Below are 22355 nucleotides of genomic sequence, written 5' to 3'. Positions count from 1 at the left end.
TCTCAATTATCTACAACTATCAATCTCTTGGAGAACTTGGGTTTCCTGGTGAACAAAGAAAAATCAGTTTTATCTCCTACCAAGAATCTGATTTTCTTAGGTTTTCTTATAGATTCTTCCAAATCCATGTTGAGCCTTCCTCAAGAGAAGATAAAGAATATAAAGAAGGAAATTTCTAGGACTCTTTCCAAACAGTTAGTTTCTGTCAGACAAATAGCCAGAATTGTTGGGTTACTTTCATCCTCCATTCAGGCTATTTTTCCTGCCCCCCTTCACTATCGCGGACTTCAACGTTTGAAAATCTCTTATCTTCAAAAAGGTTTCTCTTATTCTCACCTCATTCCTTTATCTTCAGATTCCAAAGAGGAGCTTTCATGGTGGCTTGCTCATATGGAAGCTTGGAACGGGAGAGCTATTTTTGGAAAATCTCCGGATATCATTATAGAATCAGATGCCAGTCTCTCAGGATGGGGAGCTCTTTGTGGTCTGTCTATAACAGGAGGCAAATGGTCCTTAGAGGAGAAGAATCTTCATATAAATTGTTTGGAACTTTTGGCCGGATCTTTTGCTGTAAAAAGTTTTGTAAAATCTTTTGCTCCAGCTTCTATTCTTCTTCGTATGGACAATATTTCTGCTGTCAGATACCTCAATCGCTTAGGCGGTACCAAATCAAGAAATCTATCCAACATTACCAAAGACTTTATCCATGTGTGTCTGGACAGGAATATTTCCATCAAAGCAGAATATATTCCCGGTCTATCAAATTCAGCTGCAGATTGGGGTTCCCGTTTCCTGAAAGATTCCAGCGATTGGATGTTAAACAGGAACATTTTTCTTTCGATTCAATCCCTTCGCAGTCCTTTTTCTCTAGATATTTTTGCATCTCGACTCAATCATCAACTTCCTCAATATTTCAGCTGGCGTCCGGATCCGGATGCTTTAGCTATAGATGCTTTTCTTCAACTGTGGCCTCTCCACGGAGTTTACGCGTTTCCCCCCTTTTCATTGATTGCTCGGACGATTTCAGTAGTTCGAAGGAATCTTTTATCCCTTCTTCTGATAACTCCACTTTGGCCAACCCAGGCTTGGTTTCCTTCTCTTCTGGAGATGTCATTCAAATTTCCACTCCTTCTTCCTCTGTTCCCAGAACTTCTACTAGATCCTGTAGGAAATCCTCACAATCTTATTCTAAACCAATCTCTCAAACTGATAGCTTGGTCAATTACGGGGAAATCAGAGACCTCCACAAACTTTCGGAATCAGCTAAATCTCTCATGCGGGAATCATGGGCTCCTGGGAACCCATAAATCCTATTTTTCCGCATGGTCCAGATGGTCTAGCTGGTGCTTGTCTAGGAACTTGGATCCCTTTTCAGCTCCTTTGACTCAAGTTTTAAATTTTCTTTCTCATCTTTTTGATAATGGACTTGCTTATAGAACTATTAATCTTTCTCGATCTGCTATTTCTGCTAGACATGATTTTATAAATAATTCCCCCATTGGTAAACATCCGTTAGTTTGTCGCCTTTTGAAATCTATTAGATTAAAAAATCCTTCACCTAAGTATAATTCCGTTTAGGATGTATATTTGATATTTTCTCTTTTTAGATCTTGGCCTTCTAATGATTCTTTATCTTTGAAACAGATTTCCGCTAAACTTGCCACTTTATTACGTCTTATTTCTTTTCGTAGGGTCTCTGACGTTTGGGCTCTTGATTTTAATTCTAAATCTTTTTCTCCTGAAGGTGTTACTTTTCTAATCTCTCGTAGAACTAAAACTCTATCCTCCTCTATTTTTTATCCTTATTTTCCTTCTGAACCTTCCTTATGTGTGGTTTCATGTTTAAAATCTTATGAATCTAAAACTGTTTTATTTAGAGATTCTTCAAAAAATCAACTTCTTTTATCTTTTGTTCCCCCTCATGCTCCTGTAACTCCTACTTCTATTGCGAGGTGGATTAAATGGGTTATGTCTGAAGCTGGAATTAATTGTTTTTTCTCAGCTCATTCAGTAAGGGGATCTGCCGCTTCCAAAGCCTTTTTAAAATCTGCTCCTCTTCAGATTTTAAAGGCAGCGGATTGGTCTTCTGATTCTACTTTAAACATTTCTATTTTAAACCCATTCAACACGCCTCTAAAAATCTTTTTAAATAATTGCTTTAAACTAGCAAATATGAAGTCTCTGGTCTTGTAATAAAATTCCGATTATCCTAGCTTAGTGAAGGAATAATCTAGATTTTATTAAAGACACAGAGACGAATATTTCCCTCCTCTTCTATACTGTCTTTCCCACCCAATTTCTGTTATATGATATTAATATTTTTTATATTTATTTTAGCTACCAACTTCTCAAATATCTCTAATTAAGACGGGCTTCGCACCTTCAATCAAATCTCAGTCTCGGTTCCTGTTCATCTTATTATTAATTGTTGGACTTTTTTGTGTTTTATGCTTTTTTGGGAACTTCTTTTTCATGAGCTATAAACAAGAAAGAGGAAGATGGGGAGCTCATTGGTCGGTTTATGGACAGTATGGGTCTTCTGATTGGTCCATTATTACACTGTTATCTACTGTAGCCTTTTCATGGGTTAATTACCTTGTCTATTTTTTCTCTTTATTTATGTAATGTGTTTTATTGTACTTTAAAATGCTGCACACTAGTAGTAAAGGAAAGTGAAGCAAATATTTGTCTCTGTGTCTTTAATAAAATCTAGATTATTCTTTCACTAAGCTAGGATATTCGGAATTGTCTTGGTTAAAAGTGGTTTGTGGCAGAGGACACAGTGACTTCCCATTATGCAGTAATCTTTGTTTGCTCTATCAGAGCTAGGCTTCGCTATAGTGCTACCAATGAAGAACAGCAGTAGTGTATTTAAAGGGAAATTGTACACTAGACTTTTCTTTGCATAAATGTTTTGTAGATTACCCATTTATATAGCCCATCTGCAAATGTTTTTGGAACAGTGTATATTATTGCTTATTTTTTTAAGAACAATGTGCTGATTTTCAGACTCCTAACCAAGCCACACAGTGTCAGATGTATACTGATGTCTACAAACTCCTGTTTATGTTATCTGTCTTTTCATATGCAGGAAAGGGGAGGGGGGGGGTCTGCTCTTCTTGTTTTCCCAGCACCTTTCAGTGGGTGTCCCAGCCTAACCTCATCAACAGTGCTAAACAGGGAGCTTCTAAGTACGTTTTTAAAAGGTTTTAAACTGGATTTTTAGATCAGTATTTGTGCCTCTTCTTCTTTATAGTAGTGTATATTCCATGCAGTTATATGAAAACTGGTGGACACCGTCTCTTTAACATTATTATGCACAGCACATGAAGCATTTGGCTGTCATTCCACACTTGTCTTCCATGGTAGTATCTTCATGATTTGTAGGTTTACATATATAGGTTACATATACATATATAGGTTACATATAATCTAGGTTTATATGTAGGCTGAAGTTTGAAGAATGCCATATATCTTGCAAAAGTTAGGAGTTTATTTATACAGAACTATGTATTTTTGTTTCAATTAATATTAACATTTATAAATAGTGTTCACTGGTTGTGCATGTAAATTAAAAAGTCCAGGTTGAAAAGGTAAAAATAACCTCATTTAAGAATAAATACACATTCTATTTAACACTGAGCGATATAAGACAAGGGACAGAAATATAAGTGAATGAATCACAGAAGCTGAAGATATAAATCAGCACTGTTTATGTTTCCTGCCATTCTTTAAGTATCTGCTGACTTCTACTAGTGTAGACTAAAGCTACTTTGCTTTGTTTTACAGTGGGTGAAAATCAGTTGATTTGTGAACAGAAAGCATCTATAGAACTTACTCATCTACAACAAACTACAGCATATGTCAGGTTTATCTGGTGGTATTGAGATGAGTCTATTAAGCTTTCTTGTTATTTGGTGTAACTTAATAGTGCAGGAAGTTGCACAATAATTTACCAGGCTGCAAAACCTAACAGCAATCAATGCCCTACTATAGCACATACATTTTACAATAAAACAATGTGACATACTGGGCCAAGTTTGAATACATATAAAGCAAAACTGAAGATTCTGATAGTTTTTGTAGACACATGTTCCTTTAAATCTCCTATACCTACTTTGAGCAGTGTAAACATCCAAAAAAGCATAGAAGTTAGATTGTCCTTTTTAACCTTTTACCGCCGTTATGGCGTTGTATTCCGTCTGGGCTTTAGCGCCATTAGGACGAAATACGTCATAGCCGTTTAGCTGTCTTGAAGCCAATGGCGCTTTCTGGATGTGATTGCGGTCTGGAGGGTGTGCCTAGCGTCATAGGGACGCCCCCCCCCCCGACCCGATCCCATAATTAAAATTTGTCTACATGGGAACGTTGTTCCGATGTAGACATTATGACCCTGTCATGAAAGGGTTAAATGTGATTTCCACTCCCTGTGTATCATATGACAGCCATCAGCCAATCACAAATGCATATACCTATATTCTCTAAATTCTTGCACATGCTCAGTAGGCGCTGGTGACTCAAAAAGTGTAAATACAAAAAGAATTTGCACATTTTGTTAATGGAAGTAAATGGAAAGTTGTTTAAAATGGTATGCTCTGTCTGAATCTTGACAGTTTAATTTTGACTTGAGTATCCCTTTATTTTTGCATAATTTAACAAAAAATACAGTATATGCAATGCACTTTTACTTTCTATTTTTCTGATTTTCCTGTAATTTAACTCTAAAAAATGTAGCATTTTCCAGTCCCCTCTGAGAAGCTTGAGTGCAATGCATGGAATACAGAACCTTGACTTTTCTAAATGCTGCACAGTGATTGGGCGATACAGTATATGCACACATTCAAGAGGCCTTTCTAGGGGTGTGTCCTGGGCCTGGAAAATAATGCATATTTCACTAATAAAATTACAGTTTAAAATACTATTAAAACATTCCTTTTGCATGCAGATCTTTTGCAATGGTGTGAAGCAATCCTAATTCATTCATATATAATGACTTCAATATCAATTTAACACCAAATGCCTGTTGGTGCTTACATCAGTTGATGATTTGGAAACTACTTCAGAGTCAATTTTTATTTTATATAAAATCAGGAACACAAAAGAGATGCTGTATGTGTACAGATATAACAAAGTAAGTCACAAATAAAAAAATAAAAAAACTTTGATGGGGCAGTAATGTCAAAATTACATTTTCACGATTCGGATAGAGAATGCAATTGTAAACAACTTCCCAATTTACTTCTGTTATCAAATTTGCTTCGCTCTTTTGGTATGTTTTATTGACGAGTAAAACTAGGTAGGCTCATAAGAGCTCTAGAGTGTGCACATGTCTTTAGTACTTCAGGGTTCATCAAACCACGGGTCGCGTGCATATCTTTCTCCAAGCAGCACTGCACTATTTAAAAAAAAATTGCTGGCACATGACAGCTCATCTGCAAGGCAGGATTCTGTTTAGCGCTCACATCGCTAACTCTGAGGTGGGCAACAGGCTCTGAATTACTGTGATCTGACAGGCAGAGAGCGCAAGTCAGCCAGAGCTGCAGGAAGCATCACACTGAATTGTTTCCCTGCGCTCTCTGCAAAACACTGTGATGACAGCAGAGGGACCCGCCTCCTCCACAGCCTATTAGTGGTTACTGTGGCTGATGGAACTCTGTGGATCTCACTCATATGGATTGTGGGGCAGAGTAAAATACTACTGCTGATTATTTTGTGTGCTCTTTTGTCCTGCAGGCTACCTGGTAGGTCAGAAGGGGAGGGGGGAGCCTGCCATTCCTACATTGGGCCGTTGCAGCTCATGTTCCTGTCTGTGCAGTGCCTGGCTAATGTCTCACTCTCCTCCTGCTACTACAACTGGTGATAGGGCATTTATCTTCTTTTAGATTTATAGGTCATGCCTTATATTTCTCCTTCTGCTCTGTCTTTTTTGATAAAGCAGTGGCGAAACGCACGTCAGGCGTTCGCACTGCCTTCCTGCATGTGAATATATATGGTAAATCTGTTTTTTATGACATTATAAACCGCTCTAATTGTGTCTATTTTTTGAGGATGTAGCACGGGAATACCCAGTGGTTTTAAATAACCAGCCAGGAGTACTGTGAAAGATCAGTTAAGCTTTTGTACTAATAGTACACTGGCTTGTGGGGATAATTACTCATTTTGTGCTGATTCTCATTAGAGTTGTTTATAGCGGTTTTCTCACAATAAGGGTATGATTGCTCAGATATACAGGGAGGCAGCGTTGCTAATTTGACGTTTTAACCTTTTATTATGGGACAGTTTAGTCCTATATTTTTAATATACCTTAATAAATGTTAAGTTTTATTTTGTTTTCTCACGCCCTCTTCCATTTTAATATTTGTTGTAAACACCTTCTACACTATGTGCAAGTGTGCCATATAATGTTTCTTTCAATTTCTCTATTTATATACAATTATTATTCCCAGCATTAGGCACTGCCTCATGGAGTTACATAGGCTTAATCTCAGGGGGATTTTTGAAGGTGATCCCTCAAACCTACTGTCCTGACTCTTGTCTGTGGATTATTCTGTTACATACTAAAGAAATGTGCACACTCCTGAGCTCTTATGAGCCTACCTAGTTTTACTCTTCAATAAAACATACCAAAAGAACAAAGAAAATTTCATAACAAAGTAAATTTAAAATTGCATGATCTACCTGAATTATAAAAGTTTAATTTTGACTTTACTGTCCCTTTAATGCAATTTCTACAGTTTTTGTGAGGCTACAATGTACTTTTCTAGGAAATCTTTCACTTTTGAAACGTGCATAGTCTCTTTTATGGTGGTGTCTCTGCTCCGCAGCTGTAGCAAACCATTTTCCAATGTGCTGTCACTCACAAGGACTGTGAAAAGGATTCCCATCTCATCATATCTGCAAAGAACAAAAGGCAGCTGGAGTCTAAACTGGGCAATTAAATAAACACAGAATTTCCATGGGTCTCTAGAACTGTGAACATTTCAGAATTGCCTGAAAACAGATAATGTTACACACACTCAATCAGACATCCTTGTATTCTGGATAACACCATAGCCCAGACAAACTGGATTTAAAAAACAAATACAAAAATAAATCTGGTCAAAATGAATAACTTGCACAGCCTGAAATATCCTTTATCAAGGTGAGACAAAAAAATTATTGTAACCATAAGAATAGATTATTCAAAAGCTGGAGCAAAATGAATGGTGAGGAGCTTAAAGGGACAATCAAGTCAAAATTAAACTTTCAGGATTCAGATAGAGCATGCATTTCTAAACAACTTTCCAATTTACTTCTGTTATCAAATTTGTTTTGTTGTCTTGGTATCTTTTATTGAAAAAGTAAAACTAGGTAGGCTCATAAGAGCTCAGGAGTGTGCACGTGTCTTAAAGGGACAGTAAACCTTAAAAATAATGTTATATAATTCTGCACATAGTGCAGAATTATATAACATTATATTAGCCAAACATTATTAAAACATAATTTCCCCTATTCATTTTTTAAAAAAAGCGCTGTTTCACAGACCCGCTCTCTGCTCTCTGCTGAGCAGGTCTGTTATATTTACTCAGCGCATCAGGCCAGCTGTATAGTCACAGCCCGGCCCGACTGCGCCATAAGACTAAGTGCAGCTCGCTCCTGTGACAGCGGGTCTGTGAAACAGCGCTTTTTTTAAAAAATGAATAGGGGGAAATTATGTTTTAATAAATGTTTTGTGAGGATCTTAAAGGGACAATCAAGTCAAAATTAAAATATTTTTAAAGTTTACTGACACTTTAAGTACTCTATGGCAGCAGTGTTTTGCAACATTGTATAAAAAAAGCTACAAATAATGTTGCAAAACACTGTTTTCATAGAGTACTAGACACGTGCACACTCCTGAGCTCTTATGAGGCTACCTAGTTTTACTTTTCATTAAAAGATACCAAGAGGACAAAGCAAATTTGCTAACAGAAGTAAATTTGAAACGTGTTTAAAATTGCATGCTCTGTCTGAATAATGAAAGTTTAACTTTGACTTTACTGTCCCTTTAAGGTTTGCTTATATGTCGGGAGATTCTCTGCAGTTAACATTGCATTCATTGAAATCCATTTGAATCTATATCAGCAGTGCCAGAATTTGGAACCTGAAAGCTGCAGAGTCCAGAATTTCTTTATGTCTAATTTTCCAGCTAAATTCAAAGTAACTGAACCGATTTAATTCCCTGGGTTAAGAGAAAGAGATTCTGAAATTCTGGCTTGTTTGTGACCTACATGAACCGGATTTGTTATGGTTTAAAATAAAAATGCTTCTTATAAAAGTTATTACTGTTTTTCCTTGGCATACGCACATATGCTGTGAAGGCCTGCACCAGTATCCGAACACTATGCATGCCCAGAGAGGTGGCTGTGCTGTGTATTGCTTCTGCAGATGTAATTTGTGTCATACAAGCTACTGCTGACCCTCTGAGGTGTAGTGCTTAAATACTGATGAACCGGCTCTCACAGAATATGTGCGTATGCCGCAGAAAAACACTAAGAACTTTTATTAGAAGCAGTTTTGCTAATGGAAATATATTGCAAAAAAACATAATTTATGTAAGAACTTACCTGATATATTTTAATTTCTTTCATAGTGGCAAGAATCATGAGCTAGTGACGTATGGGATATACATTCCTACCTGGAGGGGTCAACGTTTCCCAAACCTCAAAATACCTATAAATACACCTCCCACCTCACTCATACTTCAGTTTAACGTATAGCCAAGAAATGAGGTGTAAAAAAGGAATAAAAAGCATAAAAAAAGAGGAACTGGAAAAAATAATGTGCTTTATGCAAAACAAATCATAACCACAAAAAATAGGGTGGGTCTCATGAATTTATCAGGTAAGTTCTTACATAAATTATGTTTTCTTTCATGTAAGTGGCAAGAGTCCATGAGCTAGTGATGTATGGGATATAATACCCAAGATGTGGAAGTCCACGAGTCACTAAAGGAGGGATAAAAATAAAAACAGCTTTTTCCGCTGAGAAATTAAATCCCAAACAATAATTAAGTTTTCTTAAATATTTCAAAAAAACTAAAAACAAAGGCATTAGAATCAAGCTAAGACAACTGCCTGAAAAAACCTTCCTACCAAAGGCTGCTTCCGAAGAAGCAAACACATAAAAAAGGTAAAATTAGAAAAAGTATGCAAAGTAGACCAAGTTGCTGCTTTGCAAATTGATCAACTGAAGCTTCATTCTGGAGAGCCCAAGAAGTGGCAACTGATCTAGTAGAATGAGCTGTAAATCTCTAAGCTCTGTGAATCAAAATTCTGAACCAAAAAAAACAGAGAAATAATAGAGACTTTCTGACCTTTCCTGGAGACAGAAAAAATAACAAAAAGACTAGAAGTCTTTCTGAAATCTTAGTAACATAATATTTCAAAGCTCTTACCACATCCAAAAAAATGTAAAGATCCTACAAGAGTATTCTTAAAATTAGGACACAAAGAAGGAACAACAATTTCCTTATTGATGTTGTTAGAATTCACAACTTTAGGTAAAAATTTGAATGAAGTCCGCAAAACAGCTTTATCTTGATGGAAAAACATTTATGTAAGAACTTACCTGATAAATTCATTTCTTTCATACTGGCAAGAGTCCATGAGCTAGTGATGTATGGGATATACAATCCTACCAGGAGGGGAAAAGTTTCACAAACCTCAAAATGCCTATAAATACACCCTTCACCACACCCACAATTCAGTTTAACAAATAGCCAAGTAGTGGGGTGAAAAATAAAGGAGTAAAAAGCATCAACAAAGGAATTTGGAAATAATTGTGCTTTATACAAAAAAAAAATCATAACCACCATAAAAAGGGTGGGTCTCATTGACTCTTGCCAATATGAAAGAAATTAATTTATCAGGTAAGTTCTTCCATAAATTATGTTTTCTTTCATGTAATTGGCATGAGTCCATGAGCTAGTGACGTATGGGATAGAAATATCCAAGATGTGGAACTCCACACAAGAGTCACTAGAGAGGGAGGGATAAAATAATAACAGCCATTTTCCGCTGAGAAAATTAAATCCACAACCAAAAAAAACATAATTTATGCTTACCTGATAAATGTATTTCTCTTGTAGTGTAGTCAGTCCACGGGTCATCCATTACTTATGGGATTATATCTCTCCCCAACAGGATCACCCAAGCAGAGCTGCTATATAGCTCCTCCCCTCACATGTCATATCCAGTCATTCGACCGAAACAAGACGAGAAAGGAGAAACCATAGGGTGCAGTGGTGACTGGAGTTTAATTAAAATTTAGGTCTGCCTTAAAAGACAGGGCGGGCCGTGGACTGACTACACTACAAGAGAAATAAATTTATCAGGTAAGCATAAATTATGTTTTCTCTTGTTAAGTGTAGTCAGTCCACGGGTCATCCATTACTTATGGGATACCAATACCAAAGCTAAAGTACACGGATGATGGGAGGGACAAGGCAGGAACTTTAAACGGAAGGAACCACTGCCTGAAGCACCTTTCTCCCAAAAATAGCCTCAGAAGAAGCAAAAGTGTCAAATTTTGAAAATTTTGAAAAAGTGTGAAGTGAAGACCAAGTTGCAGCCTTGCAAATCTGTTCAACAGAGGCCTCATTCTTAAAGGCCCAGGTGGAAGCCACAGCTCTAGTGGAATGAGCTGTAATTCTTTCAGGAGGCTGCTGTCCAGCAGTCTCATAGGCTAAACGTATTATGCTACGAAGCCAAAAGGAGAGAGAGGTAGCCGAAGCCTTTTGACCTCTCCTCTGTCCCGAGTAAACGACAAACAGGGAAGAAGTTTGACGAAAATCTTTAGTTGCCTGTAAATAGAACTTCAGGGCACGGACTACGTCCAGATTATGCAAGAGTCGTTCCTTCTTTGAAGAAGGGTTAGGACATAATGATGGAACAACAATCTCTTGATTGATATTCCTGTTAGAAACCACCTTAGGTAAAAACCCAGGTTTAGTACGCAGAACTACCTTGTCTGAATGGAAAATCAGATAAGGAGAATCACAGTGTAGGGCAGATAACTCAGAGACTCTTCGAGACGAGGAAATAGCCATCAAAAACAGAACTTTCCAAGATAACAGCTTAATATCAATGGAATGGAGGGGTTCAAACGGAACACCTTGAAGAACTAAGTTTAAGCTCCACGGCGGAGCAACAGTCTTAAACACAGGCTTAATCCTAGCCAAAGCCTGACAAAAAGCCTGAACGTCTGGAACATCTGCCAGACGTTTGTGTAACAGAATAGACAGAGCAGAAATCTGTCCCTTTAATGAACTAGCAGATAAACCCTTTTCTAAACCCTCTTGTAGAAAGGACAAAATCCTAGGAATCCTAACTTTACTCCATGAGTAACTCTTGGATTCACACCAATATAAGTATTTACGCCATATTTTATGGTAAATTTTTCTGGTAACAGGTTTCCGAGCCTGTATTAAGGTATCAATAACTGACTCCGAGAAGCCACGCTTTGATAGAATCAAGCGTTCAATCTCCATGCAGTCAGCCTCAGAGAAATTAGATCTGGATGGTTGAAAGGACCCTGAATTAGAAGGTCCTGTCTCAGAGGTAGAGACCATGGTGGACAGGACGACATGCCCACTAGATCTGCATACCAGGTCCTGCGTGGCCACGCAGGTGCTATCAGAATCACCGATGCTCTCTCCTGTTTGATCTTGGCAATCAGCCGAGGAAGCAGCGGAAATGGTGGAAACACATAAGCCATGTTGAAACCCCAAGGGGCTGCTAGAGCATCTATCAGCGCCGCTCCCGGGTCCCTGGACCTGGATCCGTAGCAAGGAAGTTTGGCATTCTGTCGAGAAGCCATGAGATCCAGTTCCGGTTTGCCCCAACGATGAATTAGTTGAGCAAAGACCTCCGGATGAAGTTCCCACTCCCACGGATGAAAAGTCTGACGACTTAGGAAGTCCGCCTCCCAGTTCTCCACGCCTGGGATATAGATCGCCGACAGGTGGCAAGAGTTGGACTCTGCCCAGCGAATTATCTTTGATACTTCCAACATCGCTAGGGAACTCCTGGTTCCCCCTTGATGGTTGATGTAAGCCACAGTCGTGATATTGTCCGACCGAAATCTGATGAACCTCAGTGTTGCCACCTGAGGCCAAGCTAGAAGAGCATTGAATATCGCTCTTAATTCCAGAATATTTATTGGGAGGAGTTTCTCCTCCTGAGTCCACGATCCCTGAGCCTTCAGGGAGTTCCAGACTGCGCCCCAACCTAGAAGGCTGGCATCTGTTGTTACAATCGTCCAATCTGGCCTGCGAAAGGTCATCCCTTTGGACAGATGGAGTCGAGAAAGCCACCAGAGAAGAGAATCCCTGGTCTCTTGATCCAGATTTATTAGAGGGGACAAATCTGAGTAATCCCCATTCCACTGACTGAGCATGCATAATTGCAGCGGTCTGAGATGCAGGCGCGCAAATGGTACTATGTCCATTGCTGCTACCATTAAGCCGATTACTTCCATGCACTGGGCTACTGACGGGTGTGGAATGGAATGAAGGGCACGGCAAGCATTTAGAAGTTTTGATAACCTGGCCTCCGTCAGGTAAATTTTCATCTCTACAGAATCTATAAGAGTCCCGAAGAAGGGAACCCTTGTGAGTGGTAATAGAGAACTCTTTTCCACGTTCACCTTCCACCCATGCGACCTCAGAAATGCCAGAACTATCTCTGTATGAGACTTGGCAGTTTGAAAACTTGACGCTTGTATCAGAATGTCGTCTAGGTACGGAGCCACCGCTATGCCTCGCGGTCTTAGTACCGCCAGAAGTGAGCCCAGAACCTTTGTAAAGATTCTTGGGGCCGTAGCTAACCTGAAGAGAAGAGCTACAAACTGGTAATGCCTGTCTAGGAAGGCAAATCTTAGATACCGATAATGATCCTTGTGAATCGGTATGTGAAGGTAGGCATCCTTTAAGTCCACTGTGGTCATGTACTGACCCTCTTGGATCATGGGTAGGATGGTTCGAATAGTTTCCATTTTGAATGATGGAACTCTTAGGAACTTGTTTAGGATCTTTAAGTCCAAGATTGGTCTGAAGGTTCCCTCTTTCTTGGGAACCACAAACAGATTTGAATAAAATCCTTGCCCTTGTTCCGACCGCGGAACTGGGTGGATCACCCCCATTAATAAGAGGTCTTGTACACAGCGTAGAAACGCCTCTTTCTTTATTTGGTTTGCTGATAACCTTGAAAGATGAAATCTCCCTTGTGGAGGAGAAGCTTTGAAGTCCAGAAGATATCCCTGAGATATGATCTCCAACGCCCAGGGATCCTGGACATCTCTTGCCCAAGCTTGGGCAAAGAGAGAAAGTCTGCCCCCCACTAGATCCGTTTCCGGACAGGGGGCCCTTACTTCATGCTGTCTTAGGGGCAGCAGCAGGTTTTCTGGCCTGCTTGCCCTTGTTCCAAGACTGGTTGCCTTTCCAACCCTGTCTGTAACGAGTAGCAGTCCCTTCCTGTTTTGGGGCGGAGGAAGTTGATGCTGCTCCTGCCTTGAAATTACGAAAGGCACGAAAACTAGACTGGTTGGCCTTTGATTTGGCCCTGTCCTGAGGAAGGGAGTGACCCTTACCTCCAGTAATGTCAGCAATAATTTCTTTCAAGCCGGGCCCGAATAAGGTTTGCCCTTTGAAAGGAATATTAAGCAATTTAGATTTAGAAGTTACATCTGCTGACCAGGATTTAAGCCATAGCGCTCTGCGCGCCTGGATGGCGAATCCGGAGTTCTTAGCCGTTAGTTTGGTTAAATGCACCACGGCATCCGAAACAAATGCATTAGCTAGCTTAAGGGCTTTAAGCTTGTTCATAATCTCATCCAATGGAGCTGTGCGAATAGCCTCTTCCAGAGACTCAAACCAGAATGCCGCCGCAGCAGTGACGGGCGCAATGCATGCAAGGGGCTGTAATATAAAACCTTGTTGAACAAACATTTTCTTAAGGTAACCTTCTAATTTTTTATCCATTGGATCTGAGAAAGCACAACTATCCTCCACCGGGATAGTGATACGCTTGGCTAAAGTAGAAACAGCTCCCTCCACCTTAGGGACCGTCTGCCATAAGTCTCGTGTGGTGGCGTCTATTGGGAACATTTTTCTAAATATCGGAGGAGGGGAAAAAGGCACACCGGGTCTATCCCACTCCTTGTTAATAATCTCTGTAAGCCTTTTAGGTATAGGAAAAACGTCAGTACACACCGGTACCGCATAGTATTTATCCAGCCTACATAATTTCTCTGGGATTGCCACCGTGTCGCAATAATTCAGAGCCGCTAACACCTCCCCTAGCAATACACGGAGGTTCTCAAGCTTAAATTTAAAATTTGAAATTTCTGAATCCGGTCTCCCCGGATCAGATCCGTCACCCACAGAATGAAGCTCTCCGTCCTCATGTTCTGCAAATTGTGACGCAGTATCGGACATGGCTCTCGTGTCATCGGCGCGCTCTGTCCTAAACCCAGAGCTATCGCGCTTGCCTCTTAACTCAGGCAAATTAGATAATACTTCTTTCATAACATTAGCCATATCATGCAAAGTGATTTGTAAGGGCCTTGATGTACTTGGCGCCACAATCTCACGCACCTCCTGAGCGGGAGGCGAAGGTACTGACACGTGAGGAGAGTTAGACGGCATAACTTCCCCCTCGATGTCTGGTGATAATTTCTTTACCGGTAAAGACTGACTTTTATTTAAAGTAACATCAATACAATTGGTACACAAATTTCTATTGGGCTCCACATTGGCTTTTAAACATAATGAACAAGTAGATTCATCTGCATCAGACATGTTTAACAGACTAGCAATGAAGGCTAGCAAGCTTGGAAAAAAACGGTCAGTGAATTTACAAGCAATATTTAAAAACACAAAAAAACTGTCTCAGTTAAAATAACAATGAACTAATTCAGTTATAGCCAACAATTTTAACAATAAATGTATGAATTTAGCAGAGGATTGCACCCACTAGCAAACGGATGATTAACCCCTCAATACCCACAACCGGATAACTAATTTTAGATTTAACGTTTTTCTCACAGTCAAACACACTGTCACAGGTCTGCTGTGACTGATTACCTCCCTCAAAATTGAATTTTGAAGACCCCTGAGCTCTCTGGAGACGTCCCGGATCAAGGAGGAAAAGGCAGGAAGACTGTGCTAGAATTTTATCTGCGCAACAAGGCGCTAAAAAAAGGCCCCTCCCACTCATATTACAACAGTGGGAGACCTGTTACAACGGTTTCTATGCAGAAATAAACGTTAGCCATGTGGAAAAAAATCATGCCCAAAAATATTTATCACCAAAGTACCTCACAAAACGAATAACATGCCAGTAAATGTTTTAAAAACAACTTTTCCAGTGTTATGTAAAGTTATCACTAAGCCTGCTACCAGTCGCTTCTACTGCAGTTAAGGCTTATACATTTATTTCAGTATTAACAGTATTTTCTCAGTCAAATTCTAGTCCCTAGAAAATAACTCAACTGCGCATACATTTAACAGCCTGATACCAGTCGCTACTACTGCATTAAAGGCTGTACTTACATCATATGGGTAACGGCAGTGTTTTCTTAGTCAATTCCATTCCTAGAAAATATTATACTGCACATACCTCATTTGCGGAGGACCCCGCATGCTATTCCCCTTTCTGAAGTTACCCCTCAGAATGCGCGAGAACAGCCAGTGGATCTTAGTTACGTCTGCTAAGATCATAGAAAACGCAGGCAGATCTTCTTCTTCTAAATACTGCCTGAGAGAAAAAACAGCACACTCCGGTGCCATTTTAAAATAACAAACTTTTGATTGAAGAATTAAGTAAAAAACTCTTGTCTCCTCTCACAACCTCCTTTGTTGAGACTTGCAAGAGAATGACTGGATATGACATGTGAGGGGAGGAGCTATATAGCAGCTCTGCTTGGGTGATCCTCTTGCAACTTCCTGTTGGGGAGAGATATAATCCCATAAGTAATGGATGACCCGTGGACTGACTACACTTAACAAGATAAATAAGTTTTTCTCATAAAAGAAAGAAAAAAACTTAAAACATAAGCAGAGGAATCAAACTGAAACAGCTGCCTGAAAAACTTTTCTACCAAAAACTGCTTCCGAAGAAGCAAATACATCAAAACGGTAGAATTTAGTAAATGTATGCAAAGAAGAACAAGTTGCTGCTTTGCAAATCTGATCAACTGAAGTTTTATTCTTAAAAGCTCACGAAGTGGAGACTGATCTAGTAGAATGAGCTGTAATAATCTGAGGCGGGGCCTGACCCGACTCCAAATAAGCCTGATGAATCAAAAGCTTTAACCAAGATGCCAAGGAAATGGCAGAAGCCTTCTGACCTTTGCTAGAACCAGAAAAGATAACAAATAGACTAGAAGTCTTCCTGAAATCTTTAGTAGCTTCAACATAATATTTCAAAGCTCTAACCACATCCAAAGAATGTAAGGATCTCTCCAAAGAATTCTTAGGATTAGGACACAAAGAAGGGACAACAATTTCTCTATTAATGTTGTTCGAATTCACAACCTTAGGTAAGAATTTAAATGAAGTCCGCAAAACTGCCTTATCCTGATGGAAAATCAGAAAAGGAGACTCACAAGAAAGAGCAGATAATTCAGAAACTCTTCTAGCAGAAGAGATGGCCAAAAGGAACATCACTTTCCAAGAAAGTAGTTTAATGTCTAAAGAATGCATAGGCTCAAAAGGAGGAGCCTGTAAGGCCTTCAAAACCAAATTAAGACTCCAAGGAGGAGAGATTGATTTAATGACAGGCATGATATGGACCAAAGCCTGAACAAAACAGTGAATATCAGGACGCTTAGCAATCTTTCTGTGAAATAAAACAGAAAGAGCAGAGATTTGTCCCTTTAAGGAACTTGCAGACAAACCTTTATCCAAACCATCCTGAAGAAACTGTAAAATTCTAGGAATTCTAAAAGAATGCCAGGAGAATTTATGAGAAGAACACCATGAAATATAAAAGTCTTCCAAACTCGATAATAAATTTTCCTAGAAACAGATTTACAAGCCCATAACATATTATGAATCACAGAGTCAGAGAAACCTCTATGACTAAGCAGATTGGTAACACCAAGGAACTGCTAACGCATCCACTGCTTCCGCCTGAGGATCCCTGGACAGGTACCTGGGAAGTTTCTTGTTTAGATGGGAAGCCATCAGATCTATTTCTGAAAGACCCCACATCTGAACAATCTGAGAAAACACATCTGGATGGAGCGACCACTCCCCCGGATGTAAAGTCTGACGGCTGAGATAATACGCTTCCCAATTGTCTATACCTGGGATATGAACCACAGAAATTAGACAGGAGCTGGATTTCGCCCAAGCAAGTATCCGGGATACTTCTTTCATGGCTTGGGGACTGTGAGTCCCACCCTGATGATTGACATATGCCACAGTTGTGATATTGTCTGTCTGAAATCAAATGAACGGTTCTCTCTTCAACAGAGGCCACACCTGAAGAGCCCTGAAGATAGCACGGAGTTCTAAAATATTGATTGGTAACCTCGTCTCTTGAGATTTCCAAACCCCTTGTGCTATCAGAGATCCCCAGACAGCTCCCCAACCTGAAAGACTTGCATCTGTTGTGATTACAGTCCAGGTTGGACGAACAAAAGAGACCCCTTGAACTATACGATGGTGATCTAACCACTAAGTCAGAGAGAGCCGAACATTGGGATTTAAGGATATTAATTGTGATATCTTTGTATAATCCCTGCACCATTGGTTCAGCACACAAAGCTGGAGAGGTCTCATATGAAAACGAGCAAAGGGGATCGCGTTCAATGCGGCAGTCATGAGACCTAAAACTTCCATGCACATAGCCACTGAAGGGATTGACTGAGACTGAAGGTTCCGACAAGCTGAAACCAATTTTCATCGTCTCTTGTCTGTTAGAGACAGAGTCATGGACACTGAATCTATCTGGAAACCTAAAACGGTAACCCTTGGCTGAGGGATCAAATAACTTTTTGGTAAATTGATCCTCCAACCATGTCTTTGAAGAAACAACACTAGTTAATTCATGTGAGATTCTGCAGAATGTAAAGACTGAGCTAGTACCAAGATATCGTCCAAATAAGTAAATACCGCAATACCCCGTTCTCTGATAGCAGAGAGCAGGGCACCGAGAACCTTCGAAAAGATTCTTGGAGCTGTCGCTAGGCCAAACGGAAGGGCGACAAATTTGTAATGCTTGTCTAGAAAAGAGAATCTCAGAAACGGATAATGGTCTGGATGAATCTGAATATGAAGATATGAATCCTGTAAGTCTATTGTGGACATATAAAGCCCTTGCTGAATAAAAGACAGAATGGTCCTTATAGTCACCATTTTGAAAATTGGCACTCTTACATAACGATTCAAAATTTTCAGATCCAGAACTGTCCTGAAAGAATTTTCTTTCTTCAGGACAATGAATAGATTTGAATAAAACCCTAGACCATGTTCCTGAAACGGAACTGGTATGATTACCCCTGAAAGCTCCAGGTCTGAAACACTTCAGAAAAGCTTGAGCCTTTACTGGATTTACTGGAATGCGTGAGAGAAAAAACCTTTTCACAGGAGGTCTTACTCTGAATCCTATTCGGTACCCTTGAGAGACAATACTCTGAATCCAATGATTTTGGACAGAATCTGCCCAAATGCTTTGGAAGAATCTTAATCTGCCCCCTACCAGCTGAGCTGGAATGAAGGCCGCACCTTCATGCAGACTTGGGGGCTAGCTTTTGGTTTCTTAAACGGTTTGGATTTACTCCAACTTGAAGAAGGTTTCCAATTGGAACTAGATTCTTTGGGGGAAGGATTAGGTTTCTGTTCCTTATTTTGTCGAAAGGAACAAAAGCGGTTAGAAGTGACAGTTGAAATAATCGAATCCAACTGAGAACCAAATAACTTATTACCTTGGATAGAAAGAGATAGTAATCTAGACTTAGATACCATGTCAGCATTCCAATATTTAAGCCACAAAGCTCTTCTAGCTAAAATAGCTAAATACATAGATTTAACATCAATTTTGATGATATCAAAAATGGCATCACAAATAAAATGATTAGCATGTTGAAGCAAGCGGACAATGCTAGACAAATCAGAATCCGTTTCCTGTTGCGCTAAACTTTCCAACCAAAAAGTTGATGCAGCTGCAACATCAGCCATAGAGATGACAGGCCTGAGGAGATGACCAGAATATAAATAAGCTTTCCTTAGATAAGATTCAAGTTTCCTATCTAAAGGGTCTTTAAAAGTAGTATTATCTTCCATAGGAATAGTAGTACGTTTAGCAAGAGTAGAAATAGCCCCATCAACTTTGGAGATCATTTCCCAAAACTCCAATCTAACTGCTGGCAAAGGATACATTTTTTTTAAACCTTGAAGAAGGAATAAAAGGAGTACCAGGCCTATTCCATTCCTTAGAAATCATATCAGAAATAGCATCAGGAACTGGAAAAACCTCTGGAGTAACCACAGGAGGTTTATAAACAGAATTTAAACGTTTACTAGTTTTAATATCTAGAGGACTAGTTTCCTTAATATCCAATGTAATCAACACTTCTTTTAACAAGAAACAAATATATACTCCATTTTAAATAAGTAGATTTTTTTAGTGTCAATATCTGAAGAAGGATCTTCTAAATCATATAGATCCTCGTCAGAAGAGGATAATTCAGTTAACTCATCAACTATGAGAAGTTTTAAAAGTTTATTAGAAGGCGGGATGGCAGACAAAGCCTTCTGAATCGCATCAGCAATAAAATCTTTTAAATTCACAGGTATATCTTGTACATTAGATGTTGAAGGAATAACAGGCATAGTACTATTACTGATGGACACATTCTCTGCATGTAAAAGCTTATCATGACAACTATTACATACCACAGCTGGAGATATAATCTCCACAAATTTACAACAAATGCACTTAGCTTTTGTAGAACTGTTATCAGGCAGCAGGGTTCCAACAGTGGTTTCTGAGACAGGATCAGATTGAGACATCTTGCAAATGTAAGAGAAAAAACAACATATAAAGCAAAATTATCAATTTCCTTATATGGCAGTTTCAGGAATTGGAAAAAAATGCAAACAGCATAGCCCTCTAACATAGAAATAAGGCAAGAGGCACATATGAATGGGGTTTTAAATAAAGAAATTATTTTTTGTGGCAAGTATGACGCACTACGTAACAGAATTTTTTGGCGCTAACAACATCCGGAAATTACATACTTGCGTCATTGAAGACACAACCTTGTGCAAGGAACTCGGCATCAACTAAGACGCAGGAAATTACGAATTTGCGTCATCGGACGTAACTTTGTGCCAAAAAAATTTCTTGCGTCAAGAATGACGCAATAAACTTCGGCATTTTGCACCCTCGCAAGCCTAATTTTGCCCGCGAAATTTAATGAAAAAAAACGTCTATAGAAAAAAAAAAAAAGACTATACCCCAGGTAAGAAAAAATAATTTTCCTAAATATGCTTTTCCCAAATATGAAACTGACAGTCTGCAAAAGAAAATACACATAAACCTGACTTATGGCAAATATAAGTACAATACATATATTTAGAACTTTATATTAATACATAAAGTGCCAAACCATAGCTGAGAGTGTCTTAAGTAATAGAAACATACTTACTAAAAAACACCCATGCACATATAGCAGATAGCCAAACCAGTACTGAAACATTTATCAGTAGAGGTAATGGAATATGAGAGTATATAGTCGATCTGAATAAAGGAGGCAGGAGATGAATCTCTACAACCGATAACAGAACCTATGAAATAGACCTCCCGTGAGGAAAACCATTGCATTCAATAGGTGATTCTCCCTTCACAACCCTCTGACATTCGCTGTACTCTGAGAGGAATCGGGCTTCAAAATGCTGAGAAGCGCATATCAACGTAGAATCTAAGCACAAACTTACTTCACCACCTCCATAGGAGGCAAAGTTTCTAAAACTGAATTGTGAGTGTGGTGAGGGATGTATTTATAGGCATTTTGAGGTTTGGGAAACTTTGTCCCTCCTGGTAGGATTGTATATCCCATACGTCACTAGCTCATGGACTCTTGCCAATTACATGAAAGAAACCAGATAAAGAGACTCACAAAAGAGAGCAGACAATACAGAAACTCTTCAAGCAGAAGAGATAGCCAAAAGAAAAAACACTTTCCAAGAAAGTAATTTAATGTCCAGAAAATACATAGACTCTTAATTGAGACTCCAAGGAGGAGAAATAGATTTAAAAACAGGTTTAATATGAATCAAAGCCTGAACAAAACAGTGAATATCAGGAAGTTAAGCAATCTTTCTATGAAATAAGACAGAAAAAGCAGAAAAGTTGTCCTTCCAAAGAATTTGCAGACAAAAACGTTGATCCAAACCAACCTGAAGAAACTGTAAAAATCCTAGGACCTCTAAAAGAATGCCAAGAATAAGTTGAACATCATGAAATTTAGGCTTTCCAAACCCGAAAAATAAAATCTCCTAGAAACAGACTTACAAGCCTGTATCACAGTGCTAATAACTGAGTCAGATTAACATCTATGACTAAACACGTAAGCGTTCAATTTCCAAACCTTCAAATTTAGAAATTTGAGATCCTATGGAAAAAACAGCCCCTGAAACAGGTCTGACCTTAAAGGAAGTGGCCAAGGCTGGCAAATGAACATCCTGACAAGGTCCACATACCAAAACCTGAGAGACCAAGCTGAAGCTATCAGAAACACACAAAAATTGTTCCATTATGATATTGAAGAAGAAAAAAGAACCAGAGGTGTAAAAAATTTAAGCAGGTTGGTAAAAACCAAAGAACTGCTAGAGCATCCACTATCTCCGCCTGAGGATCCTTGGACCTGGAAAGGAATCTGGAAAACTTACTGTTTAGACGAGAGACCATAAGATCTTTTTCTGGAAAATCCCACATCTATACAAGATGAAAAAACACACATCAGGATGGAGAGCACTCCCCCAGATATAAAATGTGACGGCTGTGATAATCGCCTTCCCAATTGTCTACACCCGAGATATGAATCACAGAAATTAGACAAGAGTTGGATTCCATCCAAGAAAGTATCCGAGATACTTCCTCCATAACTGAAGGACTGTGAGTCCCTCCTTGATGATTGACAAATGCCACTTCTGCGATATTGTCTGTTTAAAAAACAAATGTAAAAGCTGTCTCTTCAATAGAGGCCACGCCTGAAGAGCCCTGAAAATAGCATGGAGTTCTAAAATATTGATTGGTAACCTCGCCTCCTGAGGTTTCCAAACCCCTAGTGTTGTCAGAGACTCTCAGACAGCTCCCCCACCTAAA

The 22355-nt window shown here is 39.2% G+C and overlaps 1 protein-coding gene across 1 annotated transcript in view; it reads right to left on the bottom strand.

The window, feature by feature from the left end:
- Positions 1-5313: 5313 nt before the first annotated feature.
- Positions 5314-22355, bottom strand: part of POLG2 (DNA polymerase gamma 2, accessory subunit) — a 79376-nt gene continuing 62334 nt past the window's right edge. The window contains 1 exon segment of the mRNA XM_053708004.1: positions 5314-6894. Coding sequence (XP_053563979.1) covers positions 6729-6894 — 166 coding nt within the window. The 3' untranslated portion in view covers positions 5314-6728.

The sequence above is a fragment of the Bombina bombina genome, chromosome 1, assembly GCF_027579735.1.
Source record: "Bombina bombina isolate aBomBom1 chromosome 1, aBomBom1.pri, whole genome shotgun sequence".
Taxonomy (NCBI): Eukaryota; Metazoa; Chordata; class Amphibia; order Anura; family Bombinatoridae; genus Bombina; species Bombina bombina.
The sequence above is the reverse complement of the archived record's forward strand: the minus strand, read 5'-3'. Positions and strand labels throughout refer to the sequence as shown.